This window comes from Oncorhynchus keta, chromosome 19 (genome assembly GCF_023373465.1).
Source record: "Oncorhynchus keta strain PuntledgeMale-10-30-2019 chromosome 19, Oket_V2, whole genome shotgun sequence".
NCBI lineage: Eukaryota > Metazoa > Chordata > Actinopteri > Salmoniformes > Salmonidae > Oncorhynchus > Oncorhynchus keta.
In genome coordinates, this window is record NC_068439.1 from 73,793,369 (window position 1) to 73,807,569 (window position 14,201).

The 14,201-nt window shown below is 42.2% G+C and overlaps 1 protein-coding gene across 2 annotated transcripts in view; it reads right to left on the reverse strand.

Moving 5' to 3' along the window:
* Positions 1-14,201, reverse strand: part of LOC118397898 (beta/gamma crystallin domain-containing protein 1-like) — a 45,809-nt gene that overhangs the window by 5,354 nt on the left and 26,254 nt on the right. For both annotated transcript variants that reach the window (XM_052471292.1, XM_052471291.1), the window contains 10 exons: positions 14,072-14,198; positions 12,861-12,896; positions 12,340-12,482; positions 11,569-11,695; positions 10,638-10,783; positions 7,952-8,078; positions 7,571-7,600; positions 7,340-7,452; positions 6,974-7,112; positions 5,087-5,226 (listed from right to left, as the gene is read on the reverse strand). In XM_052471292.1, coding sequence (XP_052327252.1) covers positions 5,087-5,226; positions 6,974-7,112; positions 7,340-7,452; positions 7,571-7,600; positions 7,952-8,078; positions 10,638-10,783; positions 11,569-11,695; positions 12,340-12,482; positions 12,861-12,896; positions 14,072-14,198 — 1,128 coding nt within the window. The remainder of the gene's footprint in view (positions 1-5,086; positions 5,227-6,973; positions 7,113-7,339; positions 7,453-7,570; positions 7,601-7,951; positions 8,079-10,637; positions 10,784-11,568; positions 11,696-12,339; positions 12,483-12,860; positions 12,897-14,071; positions 14,199-14,201) is intronic.

Consider the following 14,201-nt stretch of genomic DNA (forward strand, 5'->3'; position numbering starts at 1 on the left):
TCTTTTATTTTCAATCAATTGAATTTACCACAGGTGGACTCCAACCAAGTTGTAGAAACATCTCAAGGATGATCAATGGAAACAGCATGAACCTGAGCTCAATTTCAGGTCTCATAGCAAAGGGTCTGAATACTTACAGTTGAAGTTTACATACACCATAGCCAAATACATTTAAACTCAGTTTTTCACAATTCCTGACATTTAAACCTAGTAAAAATTCCCTGTCTAAGGTCAGTTAGATCACCACTTTATTTTAAGAATAAAACTTCCATTTGGAAGACCCATTTTCAACCAAGCTTTAACTTCCGGACTGATGTCTTGAGATGTTGCTTCAATATATCAAACATTTTCCATCCTCATGATGCCATCTATTTTGTGAAGTGTACCAGTCCCTCCTGCAGCAAAGCACCACCACAACATGATAATGCCACCCCTGTGTTTCACGGTTGGGATGGTGTTCTTCAGCTTGCAAGCCTCCCTCTTTTTCCTCCAAACATAACAATGGTCATTATGGCCAAACAGTTATTTTTGTTTCATTAGACCAGAGGCCATTGCTCCAAAAAGTACAATCTTTGTCCCCATTGCAAACCTTTTTTATGGCGGTTTTGAAGCAGTGGCTGTGCGGCCTTTCATGTTATGTCGATATAGGACTTGTTTTACTGTGGATATAGATACTTTTGTTCCTGTTTCCTCCAGCATCTTCACAAGGTCATTTGCTGTTGTTCTGGGATTGATTTGCACTCTTCGCATCAAAGTACGTTCATCTCTCGAAGACAGAACATGTCTCCTTCCTGAGCTGCGTGGTCACATGATGTTTATACTTACATACTATTGTTTGCACAGATGAACGTGGTACCTTCAGGCATTTGGAAAATGCTCCCAAGGATGAACCAGACTGGTGGAGGTCTACAATTTTTTTCTGAGGTCTTGGTTGATTTCTTTTGATTTTCCCATGATGTCAAGCAAAGAGGCATTGAGTTTGAAGGTATGCCTCAATTCACCCACAGGTACACCTCCAATTGACGTCAATCAGAAGCTTCTAAAGCCATGAAATCATGTTCTGGAATTTTCCAAGCTGTTTAAAGGCACGGTTAACTTAGTGGATGTAAACTTCTGACCCACTGGAATTGTGATATAGTGAATTATAAGTGAAATAATCTAACAATTGTTGGAAAAATGACGTGTCATGCACAAAGTAGTTTGTTAACAAGAAATTTGTGGAGTGGTTGAAAAACAAGTTTTAATGACTCCAACCTAAGTGTATGTAGCTCAGTTGGTAGAGCATGGCGCTTGTAACGCCAGGGTAGTGGGTTCGATCCCCGGGACCACCCATACGTAGAATGTATGCACACATGACTGTAAGTCGCTTTGGATAAAAGCGTCTGCTAAATGGCATATATTATTATTATTATTATTATTACTTCAACTGTATGTAAATAAGGTATTTCGTTTTTTATAAATTAGCAAACATGTCTAAAAACCTGTTTTCGCTTTGTCATTATGGGGTATTGTTTGTAGATTGAGGATTTTTAAGATTGATTTTAGAATAAGGCTGTGAAGTATCAAAGTGGAAAAAGGGAAGGGGTCTGAATACTTTCTGAATGCACTATATATGCCATGTTGCTCTCTCAGAATATCATAATGGACCTGCAACTTTGACTTTCTCCACTTCCGCTCTGCCTTCCTGCAACTTCTCTTTAATTGATTAGTTTCCTCACGCATCCAAGAGCCTCTCCGTTTGGCTGTGGCCCTTTTCATCTTCACTGGAGCTATGGCATCAACAGTTGCCTTTAAATTGCAATAGGAACTATCAACTAAATCTCAATAAAATCTGTAGCAACTTCAGAGGTAAGATAGTGTTTCTTAATAATGTGTTCAGTACTACCCTGTGCTATGGGCAACAGGGAAGTAAAAAATACACAGTCCCCCGTTTCCTGGATGAGACTCCAACTTCCTGCTGACCGTGTGTTCTACACTAGACTAAACTCCTACTTCCTGCTGACCGTGTGTTTTACAGTAGACTAAACTCCTACTTCCTGCTGACCGTGTGTTCTACACTAGACTAAACTCCTACTTCCTGCTGACTGTGTGTTCTACACTAGACTGAACTCCTACTTCCTGCTGACTGTGTGTTCTACACTAGACTGAACTCTTACTTCCTGCTGACTGTGTGTTCTACACTAAACTAAACTCCAACTTCCTGCTGACTGTGTGTTCTACACTAGACTAAACTCTTACTTCCTGCTGACTGTGTGTTCTACACTAAACTAAACTCCAACTTCCTGCTGACCGTGTGTTCTACACTAGACTAAACTCCTACTTCCTGCTGACGTGCGTTCTAGACTAGACTCCTACTTCCTGCTGACCATGCGTTCTACACTGGACTACACTAGACTCCTACTTCCTGCTGACTGTGTGTTCTACACTAGACTACACTAAACTCCTACTTCTTGCTGACTATGTGTTCTACACTAGACTACACTAAACTCCTGCTGACCGTGTGTTCTACACTAGACTGAACTCCTACTTCCTGCTGACCGTATGTTCTACACTAGACTGAACTCCTACTTCCTGCTGACCGTGTGTTCTACACTAGACTAAACTCCTACTTCCTGCTGACCGTGTGTTCTACACTAGACTAAACTCCTACTTCCTGCTGACCGTGTGTTCTACACTAGACTAAACTCCTACTTCCTGCTGACCGTGTGTTTTACAGTAGACTAAACTCCTACTTCCTGCTGACCGTGTGTTCTACACTAGACTAAACTCCTACTTCCTGCTGACCGTGTGTTCTACACTAGACTGAACTCCTACTTCCTGCTGACTGTGTGTTCTACACTAGACTAAACTCCTACTTCCTGCTGACTGTGTGTTCTACACTAGACTGAACTCCTACTTCCTGCTGACTGTGTGTTCTACACTAGACTGAACTCTTACTTCCTGCTGACTGTGTGTTCTACACTAAACTAAACTCCAACTTCCTGCTGACCGTGTGTTCTACACTAGACTAAACTCCTACTTCCTGCTGACGTGCGTTCTAGACTAGACTCCTACTTCCTGCTGACCATGCGTTCTACACTGGACTACACTAGACTCCTACTTCCTGCTGACTGTGTGTTCTACACTAGACTACACTAAACTCCTACTTCTTGCTGACTATGTGTTCTACACTAGACTACACTAAACTCCTGCTGACCGTGTGTTCTACACTAGACTGAACTCCTACTTCCTGCTGACCGTATGTTCTACACTAGACTGAACTCCTACTTCCTGCTGACCGTGTGTTCTACACTAGACTAAACTCCTACTTCCTGCTGACCGTGTGTTCTACACTAGACTAAACTCCTACTTCCTGCTGACCGTGTGTTCTACACTAGACTAAACTCCTACTTCCTGCTGACCGTGTGTTCTACACTAGAATAAACTCCTACTTCCTGCTGACCGTGTGTTCTACACTAGACTGAACTCCTACTTCCTGCTGACTGTGTGTTCTACACTAAACTAAACTCCTACTTCCTGCTGACCGTGTGTTCTACACTAGACTAAACTCCTACTTCCTGCTGACCGTGTGTTCTACACTAGACTGAACTCCTACTTCCTGCTGACTGTGTGTTCTACACTAAACTAAACTCCAACTTCCTGCTGACCGTGTGTTCTACACTAGACTAAACTCCTACTTCCTGCTGACGTGCGTTCTAGACTAGACTCCTACTTCCTACTGACCATGCGTTCTACACTAGACTACATTAGACTCCTGCTGACTGTGCGTTCAACACTAGACAAAACTCCTACTTCCTTCTGACTGTATGTTCTACACCAAAACTGTGAACTGTGCAATAGTAGCTCCAACTATAGTCACCTGATCTAGTCTGTTCTACACTAGACTAAACTCTTTCTTCCTGCTGACCGTGTGTTCTACACTAAACTCAACTCCTCCTTCCTGCTGACTGTGCGTTCTACACTAGACTAAACTCAATGCAACATTTCCACAACTGTGAACTGTGCAATAATAGCTCCAACTATAGTCACCTGATCTACTACCCACGCAGGTGACTTGTGTGAAGTGTACTTCACTCTGTGTTTACAAAAGGTTGATTAACTGGTCTGGGGGTGTGAAGTAGTGTTATGACTCATGAGAAACCTTTTGGCATTTTTAAATACTGTGATTAATTGGCACAGTGTGTGAACTGCTTGTATTAAGCGTTGAAAGAAAGACCTACAAATGGCTTTGTCAGTTGGATTAAGGACTACACATGGGCTGTGTCAGTGGATAAAGGACTACACATGGGCTGTGTCAGTGGATAAAGGACTACACATGGGCTGTGTCAGTGGATAAAGGACTACACATGGGCTGTGTCAGTGGATAAAGGACTACACATGGGCTGTGTCAGTGGATGAAGGACTACAAATGGCTGTGTCAGTGGATAAAGGACTACACATGGGCTGTGTCAGTGGATAAAGGACTACAAATGGCTGTGTCAGTGGATAAAGGACTACAAATGGCTGTGTCAGTGGATAAAGGACTACAAATGGCTGTGTCAGTGGATAAAGGACTACAAATGGCTGTGTCAGTGGATAAAGGACTACAAATGTCTGTGTCAGTGGATGAAGGACTACAAATGGCTGTGTCAGTGGATAAAGGATCTGCTTTTGTGTCACACGACGGTGTCGTTTCTAACAGCTCCATAGAAAAATGATCTTTCCAGTTTGGTGTTCCTTTATATAGTATGCACTGTAAGGATAGAAACATAACAGATAGCTTCCTGGATAACCGTCAGTAGGACACACTCACTCACTCACTCACTCACTCACTCACTCACTCACTCACTCACTCACTCACTCACTCACTCACTCACTACCCAGCGACACACCCACCCAAAGAACATAGAGCTCTGTCTGTGGATAGGAAGGGCCCCAAAAAATTGCCCACAGGCTATTGTGCACAATCTGGGGAGGACTATCTGGTGCGTGAGACTAGGAGGCCCATGCATACAAATATATGACCTTCGACAGAGAGACAAGCAGCCAGGCAGGCAGACAACAGACAGAGACATGAGGACAGACAGGCTGTGCTGTATGTACTCACATGCCTCCCTCCACCAGGACAGACTGGACCAGGCTGCAGCCTCCGGCAAGCTGCAGGTTAACCGAGCTTTCGGTCAGAACCACCCTCTTCCCCCGCAGACTTGACCTCTCAAACAGGGTGACAGAGGGCAGCGAGAACTCCTATGGGGAGAGAGTGAATAGGAGAGGGAGGGGATATATAGAGAGAGGAAGAGAGAATAGGAGAGGGAGGGGGATGGAGAGAGAGGAAGAGTGAATAGGAGAGGGAGGGGATATATAGAGAGAGGAAGAGTGAATAGGAGAGGGAGGGGATATATAGAGAGAGGAAGAGACAATAGGAGAGGGAGGGAATATATAGAGAGAGGAAGAGTGAATAGGAGAGGGAGGGGATATATAGAGAGAGGAAGAGACAATAGGAGAGGGAGGGAATATATAGAGAGAGGAAGAGTGAATAGGAGAGGGAGGGGATATATAGAGAGAGGAAGAGTGAATAGGAGAGGGAGGGGATATATAGAGAGAGGAAGAGTGTGTTAACGCGAGAATCACTGACATGTCAGCTGATCCTTTTGTGGCAGGGCTGAAATGCAGTGGAAATGTTTTTTTTTGGGATTCAGTTAATTTGCATGGCAAAGAGGGACTTTGCAATGAATTGCAATTCATCTGATCACTCTTCATAACATTCTGGACTATATACAAATTGCCATCATACAAACTGAGGCAACAGACTTTGTGAAAATTAATATTTGTGTCATTCTCAAAACTTTTGGCCACGACTGTACTGTATAAAGATTGCCACTATTCCTATTGTAACCCTTTATACCAAACAATTGTCCAAAAACAATTATTTAATTGGAAGAAGTCATGTGGACTATTATGTGGATCCAATGTATTGGATGAAATAGGTTTTTATTTGTGCCATAGAAGGTTGACATAGACCAGGGATGGGCAACTTTGATGTGTTGTGAGCAAAACATCTTAGTGGCTCACCTCTTGTCAGCAGAAAGAAGTTGTTTATGTTTCAGAGTACATTTTTTGCAATTCTACACATTTTGCCATGCGGGAGGAGAGAAATGTTTGCAGTTTTTAATATGATATCTAAGTGACACTGACAACAAAAAAAATCAATGGGGGACCCCCGGCAGGTAATTTGACCAAGATAACAAGTTTAGATAAATTTGATTTGAAATACATTTGATTTGATTTGATTTAGATAGCTGGCCACTAAACAAATTTAGCATTCTGAAAAATGTTAGCAGGCATGGGCTAATTGACTAACTATCAATGACTGACATAACAAGAGTAAATCTGCTGATGCACAACCACATTTCAAAATTGCACTTTGAGTAGTCTACTATTCGCAACATCAGAAAATGTAATCTTCCAATGCATTAACCTCCAGCAGAGAGATGTGAGTTGCAGGAACAGTGTGGGAATGTTTGGGATGTCTATGCCCATCCCTGACATAGACATGTTTATGCCCATCCCTGACATAGACATGTTTATGCCCATCCCTGACATAGACATGTTTATGCCCATCCCTGACATAGACATGTTTATGCCCATCCCTGACATAGACATGTTTATGCCCATCCCTGACATAGACATGTTTATGCCCATCCCTGACATAGACATGTTTATGCCCATCCCTGACATAGACATGTTTATGCCCATCCCTGACATAGACATGTTTATGCCCATCCCTGACATAGACATGTTTATGCCCATCCCTGACATAGACATGTTTATGCCCATCCCTGACATAGACATCCCTGTGCATCTCAAATGGCATCCTATTACCTATATAGTGCACTCCTATATATCCTATGGCCCTGGTCAAAAGTAGTGCACTATGTAGGGAATAGGGTGCCATTTACAACACAGAAAGAGACCTAATAGACAGAGTACTCACAAAGCCAGTAGTCTGCAGGGACAGGACAGAGGAGTTGGGCTCCACCCCATGGCACCCCATGGCCCTCAGATCAGGGTAATCCCCCTCCTCCAACACATACATCCTCTCAGTGAAGCCCTGGCCCTCAAACGCCAGCCAGCTGGAACACATAGACACGCACAGACATGGCAATTATCATTCTTTTTCTTCACCATTTTAACAGCGAAATGTATAAAAGTATAGGCATCATTATAAAACTGTAGATATAAATGACTGTTGCCAACAGTAACTTTGTCTTGCAAATGATGTAGCTAATGGTACGGGAAAGATACTGTACGTGTTACAATCTGCAGATTACGTTGGATGAATAACAAGTACGACACTCACCTGCCAGCCAGCACCTTGCAGGAGCCCAGGGAAAATCCGTGTGGCAGGGCAGAAACACTGTCCTCCACGACGTGGACAGAACCCTGGAACCCCGGCTCCGAGAACAACTGCATCTGAGACACATAACGGATACACTGTCAGATTCTGTCAAATATGGGGCTGTCATGGAGTGGTTTACAAAATCTAGGACAAGGAAATGTATGTTGGTCCTGTTGCATTTGGTTGACATACCTTAAACTTGGAGGAATTTCCCAGATTATCCTAGAAGAGACCACAAATGAGGGCATTATTGGATTCTTGGATCAGTGTATTGGTCATTGATGACTTTGTTCATTGATGACCTTTATCATCATTGGATGCATCCCAAATTGGCACCCTCTTCCCTATATAGTGCACTATCAAGTCTCTTTAGATCATCATTATCACATACTGTATGGCTCGTGTCATTCCCCCGACCTTGCGCCCTTTCCAAACGGATGTAACTGATTACAGAACATTTAAATTATTTAATATTTTATCATGTTAATCATTTATTGTTGCAACATTAATACTACATTATATGATTCGTTTATCATTATAATAATTTGTCATTTAATATTGTGTTGATCTTACCAGAATGACGGGCATGACAGATGCGATCTTGGAGCTGAGGGCCCCCCAGTCTTCTGGGTTTCCGTAGAGGCCTTTCTCCAACACATACGCCTTTCCAGAGAACCCTGCCTCCTCAAATGCCACCCATCTAGGAGGGACGCATGAGGACCGTATTCAGTACTGTTTCTTATTGCTCAAGTTCAGGTAGTGCCTTGATGTTTCAGTCCGAGGGCCAACATTTTGCGTGAACCGTTGGCAGTTTGCAAAATAACAATAACATTTCAAACAGAAGTGTCAAAGACTGCAACTCGCAGTTGCGTCCACACTTGACTAAACTCAGGTTAAGGTTGAACAAATTTGAGTAACTTTCCAGAATTCCCAGGTTTTCCAGAAAACCCGGTTGGAGATTTCCCAGAATCAGGGTTGAGTAAGCAGGAAATCCTCTGTGGGAATTTAGGGAAAGATACTGTAATTTGGCAACCCTAAACGCTCATCATTAGAGTAAGGGAAATTAAACTGCGCTGCACATTATAATGAGTTTTACGGTATTTTTTGTGCTCCTATGATGGATGACGCCAAATACAAAATCTATAACAACGAATAGATAGACAGAATCAAAGTAATTAAAACCAAGGTTATTATTAAACGTTGACATTTCAGATCAAACATGTAGATAAGATACAGATAGTGGTTAATTAGCTCTTACGCTCCTACTCAATATTGTCTTTGATTAGTGTGTATCTGATGACTGTGCCTGTGTGTGTGTGTGTGTGTATCACGCAGCATAGAAAAGACCACAGCAGAAGCTGACGAGAAAGATAGGGGAGAGAGAGAGAATGATATGAGAGATAGGAGGAGAGAGAAAGGGAAAGAGGGAGAGAGAGATACGGGAGAGAGAGTGCTGGGTTGAGTCAACAGGTTGAGTAACAGAGTTTAGTCAGCATGACAAGGGAGAAGGATGATGGGGGAGAGGGACGACGGGGCGAGGCTATGTAGTACACTATAATAAGGGTTCACAACACTGTAACAGAACCAGAGACCTTCCTCTAAAAGCAAGTGGAAGTGCTCTGCTGCACATAATGTACTCCACCCTGTTCCCAACTGACAGAGAGACCCAGGAAATGAGGCGTGGACTGAACTGAACGTCTCGGAGGAATTTTGGTCCCGTCTGAACGTGCCAGCCGGGGAGAGGCAGCCAGCCTACAGTCAGTCCTACAACTGTTCATTAGGTTCCAAAAACGAAGTGAAACGTGTATGAACAACCTGATCTTGAAATGCTTGTTTTTGTATTCCGTTTTTAAATGTTTTGGTACGGTGTGCCCTAATGAACAAGACCCTTATCCGGAGAGAAGGAACATAAGATAACATACTGTACATGAATGAACACGCGTTAGACCTAGCTCTGCAGGCAATACAGGAAGATATTTCAGCCAAAGTGAGAAACAATTAGCTAGCACAGACACATTGGTAACAACGATTAGAGGGCTGCACATGCTGTAAGATAGTATGTGTCAAGGTTCACTTATAAGTTAAACATCTGAGATATGATGTTGCCACTAGCAGCACACCAGATGTTGCAGATGAGTGCGATGCCAGAAGATACCCTGCGCTACTCTGTGAGTGCATCTGTGCATGTTTCAATAGCTCCAACATGTGGGACTAAAACAGCAGAGAAGTTTAAACAAGGGCTTCAACGCTCTTAATTGTAGTGGAAATCGGCACAATATTGCTGTTTACTTGGTGCTTCGCTGAAACTCTCAAGGTAGACTCAGGGAGGGGAGGTTGAATGCACGTCTACACATAGTGGGTTCATTTCTGCAACAACTTCTTCGCTGTTTTGGCCCCGTAGCTAACACGATGTAGCAGCGTGAAGCACACACATGCACATGTTTAGATCAATGGAGGCTGGTGGGAGGAGCTATAAGAAGACAGGCTCATTGTAATGTACTGGAATTAAATGAATGTAGTCCAACATGTGGTTTCCATATGTTTAATGTGTTTGATACCGTTCCATGTATTCCATTCCAGCCATTACAAAGAGCCCATCCTCCTATAGCTCCTCCCACCAGCCTCCACTGGTGTAGATCCTCTGTGTGAGAGCAACGTCTTGCATCACGGTCATCCCACTATCTGCGGTACTGCTCGTTGCAACGTCATCTCGCTGAGTCTACCTTTTAACTATACAGCATCAAATATGCTTTTAGAAGTTGCATTGTAACTTTGCCTCTGTTTATTAGAACTCTACATTTCCAGCTTTGTAGTCCGCCAGGCCACAGGACACAGTGATAATAATGAAACTTACAAGACACCTGACCTGAGCTACTACAGATCACTGGAGTATTTAAATCAGGACAGTAAATGAGTGGTTAACTGTATGTAGATGTCTCATTACATTCACACTGAATAGCAGAGCACAGCCCGGAATTTCTGTAATCGACTAACTGGTCATTTTCATATAAAACACACAAGACTGGGCAAGGTAGATTTAAAGCCACAAAGTAGCATTTCCTGTGGTTCAATGGTCATTTCAATTAATTATCCATGGTTCCATAGGTCTGTATGAATTTGAAAGTGGTTACATTTCCCCAGTCCCATCCCCAAGCTTACCAAACAAAGTGACAGGGTCAGGCTGTTGAAATGGCAGATTGTAACTTTAACTGTGCACATCAGAGGTAGAAACAGAGAAAGAAAGAGATCTTAGACTTACACTCCGCCCATAACGTCAACCGACTGCGTTTTCAGCCCATAGCCGGTGTCCTCTATATTGATGATAGGCTCTAAGATGTCGATGTTGGCACCCAGCTCGCCAAAGTCTCTCTCAGTGAACATCTTGAGGTGTGGTGACATGAAATCCTGTCATGGGGAAATGAAACAAAGAACATCCTTGGTCCTGCCCATAGAAGTAGAACTACTAGAATGTACAAAACCCTCAGTTCACAGCAATTTGACTGGTACACTCATAGGTACACCCAATATGATCGCTGGTCCATCAATCACAGAACATTGACCTGAATGGGGAAAGTCTGTTTTAGTACTGCATAACTAATTGTATGGTCATGGCATACTATAACAAACAATATCCTATCATGACTTCCCTTTACATAATTGGCATGGCATACCAAACAACAGCAAACATCAGAGGTGCCCAACCCTCCTCCTTGACGAGAGCTCCCCTGCATGCTTTTGTTCCAACTCTAATATAGCATACCTGACTCTATTGATTAGCTGAATCAGGTGTGTTTGTGTAGGGCTACAATACACTCTTAGAAGAAAAAGGTGCCCGGCTGTCCCCATATGAGAATCATTTGAAGAACCCTTTTTGGTTCCAGGTAGAACCATTTTGGTTCCTGGTAGAACCCTTTTGGGTTCCATGAAGAACCCTTTCCACAGAGGGTTCTACATGGAACCCAAAAGGGTTCTACCTGAAACCAAAAGTATTCTACCTAGAACTAAAATGGGTTCTCCTACGGGGACAGCCGAAGAACCCCTTTGGAAAGACTGTAGAGCACAAAATAAGAGTGTAGAGCAAAAAGAGGAGGGTTGATGCTCATTTATAGCAGGGGTTCATCCATACTGTAATTCATAATTTCATACCAAATCGTACAACATTCAGTTCTTGGTCATAGCATGATACCTACAGCCAGTACAGGTCGTATAGATAGCAGCTGATCAGTCATTCCTCCCCAGTCCCTCCAGTCCAGGTACTCGCCTTCCTCCAGGACATGCTGGTGACCCTCAAACCCTAGTTGGTCATACCCCACCCAGCTGGGACAGTAAATAAAAGTGAATTAGACAATAGCTACATTGTAAGCACGGTAAAAAAAATCTTTACAATCTCTTTGGATAATACATTCCAATCATTTAAAAGTTAACAGCAGGTATTTTGCATGTAAGTTTAAGTATTTTGATATGTTCACAGTTCTACAAAAACAGACGTTTTACATCCTATATTACTTTATATGTACAGTGGGGCAAAAAAGTATTTAGTCAGCCACCAATTGTGCAAGTTCTCCCACTTAAAAAGATGAGGCCTGTCATTTATTATAGGTACACTTCAACTATGACAGACAAAATGAGAAAAAAAATTTGTAGGGATTTTTAATGAATTTATTTGCAAATTATGGTGGAAAATAAGTATTTAGTCACCTACAAACAAGGAAGATTTCTGGCTCTCACAGACCTGTAACTTCTTCTTTAAGAGGCTCCTCTATGTGGGAGAACTTGCACAATTGGTGGCTGACTAAATACTTTTTTGCCCCACTGTATGTTGCATCACTGACAGTACCATTTTGTAACACTCTCTATCACAACAAGACACCTTGATTGTGTATTGTGTTTCTTAATAAACAGTAATAAAGTATTCTCCCACAAAAATACATATGAATGTTTTGAGAGCTATATGAACTTACAGTCCTCTGAGGATCTTCACAGAGCCCACTGACTTCAGTCTGTTTGACTCCAGGTTTGATGCCTCTTCATCTCCAAAACAGAACACTTCCCCATCGATCTCCAGACAGGATCCCTCAAAGCCAGGCCGCTCATACACCACAGCCTGAGGAGACAAAGGTCAAATGTAGGAGGGAGCGGTTCAAAGGGTGTTTGACCCCTGATTGACCCCAAGACCTGATCGTAATGATTTGTGATTGGTTGTTTTTCAATGTGTTTCCATAGTCAGACCAACAATAGGTTAGTTGACAACATGCTAAAATAGTATGTGAAATTATAAAAAAGGTTTTAAATTATTTAAACATTTGATTGAGCCTGTCTGGGGTGCCAGAAGGGTTTGTCCTTTTGGGACTATTGTATTGGCTCAATTGTGCCAGGAAATCAAACGAAGCTAAAGTATTTGAATGAACACAAATACTATTTGAACCCGGGACAACTTGAGGACGAACGTGAAACAGAATGTAATGGTAAAGTAATGGCGTACCTTGACTTCATTAGGATTCTCCACCTTGAAGGCACCCTGTAACAAACAGAGATAATCAATCACAACAGCACTATAGTCCACTAATTAAAAAAGCACACAACATCGAGGTGGGAGTCAGCAGTATGCAAATTCTGCCATTTACGCACATAGCATTATGAACTGAGACGCTGATGGAGACCGATAGGAGATATAGAACTGATGGAGACAGATAGGAGATATAGAACTGATGGAGACAGATAGGAGATATAGAACTGATGGAGACAGATAGGAGATAGGAGATATAGTGAGAGATTGCACTGCCCAGAGCCTGGACAAGCCTCATTCAGATTGAATGAGTGCATTCTGTCTCTGCGTCTGAGTCATTTCAGTCATTTGGTACAACAGTGAACTTAATAACCTTCATGTAGAGTTGTATAGGACATAGAAAGACGAGGAAAAATGTCATTAGAACACTTGACAATTGCTCACTAGTCACTATCCAATTTTGAATGCTTGTTGGCCAACAGCTCACTCACTAGTCAGTCATGACTATTTGCACATTAATCTTATCACATGTCCATAAAATACATGGGTTAAACTACATGTCCATGAAGATACATGTTCATAAAGATATATACTTTAGACACATTTCCACAATTCAATAAAAGCTAAAATGTGGCTAAACGAGAAGATTATTCCAAAAATAAAGATATACTTTTATAGATTAGTTCATCCTTTGCATGTACTGTTCTTCTGCCTTGGAAATGATTTGCTAGTCATTGGCACCTGTTTTTTCTTCAAAAGGTAATTAAACATTGAAAACAGAAAAAAAGGTAAAACAAAGGTTAGGAGAAAGAATAAAACAAAAAGATAAATTGTAAATGAACACAAGCCTTGTTTGTTGTTCATCGTGCTTCTTGCTTCCGTTGTATTTTATGGACATGTAGTTTAATCCATGTATTTAATGTGCAGTACATATGTAGGATATTAATTTGAGCCAGTTTGTTACAGCAGGAAATGAATCCTGCAGTAAAAGGATACAGAATGTGGATTATAATTCATGGCCATTTGTTGTAGGGGTTGATACCTTTTTTTGGTTAAAGAAAATCAAAGCAAACCTTTTGAAACCTTGAATACACTACAAGTTTGCATTTCCTACTGCATTCTCAGCAACAAAAGAGTAATCAAATTAAGATCCTACAACTGTTATTGAGAGATACTGTAGCACCCACCATTTTGAGGGGTCTGAGGGATCCGATGAAGGGTGTGTTGAACCCCCAGGCCTCGGGATAGGGGTACTCCCCTTTCTCCAACACCGCCAGGAGGCCCTGGAATCCTGGGTCACTGAACACCAACCACCTG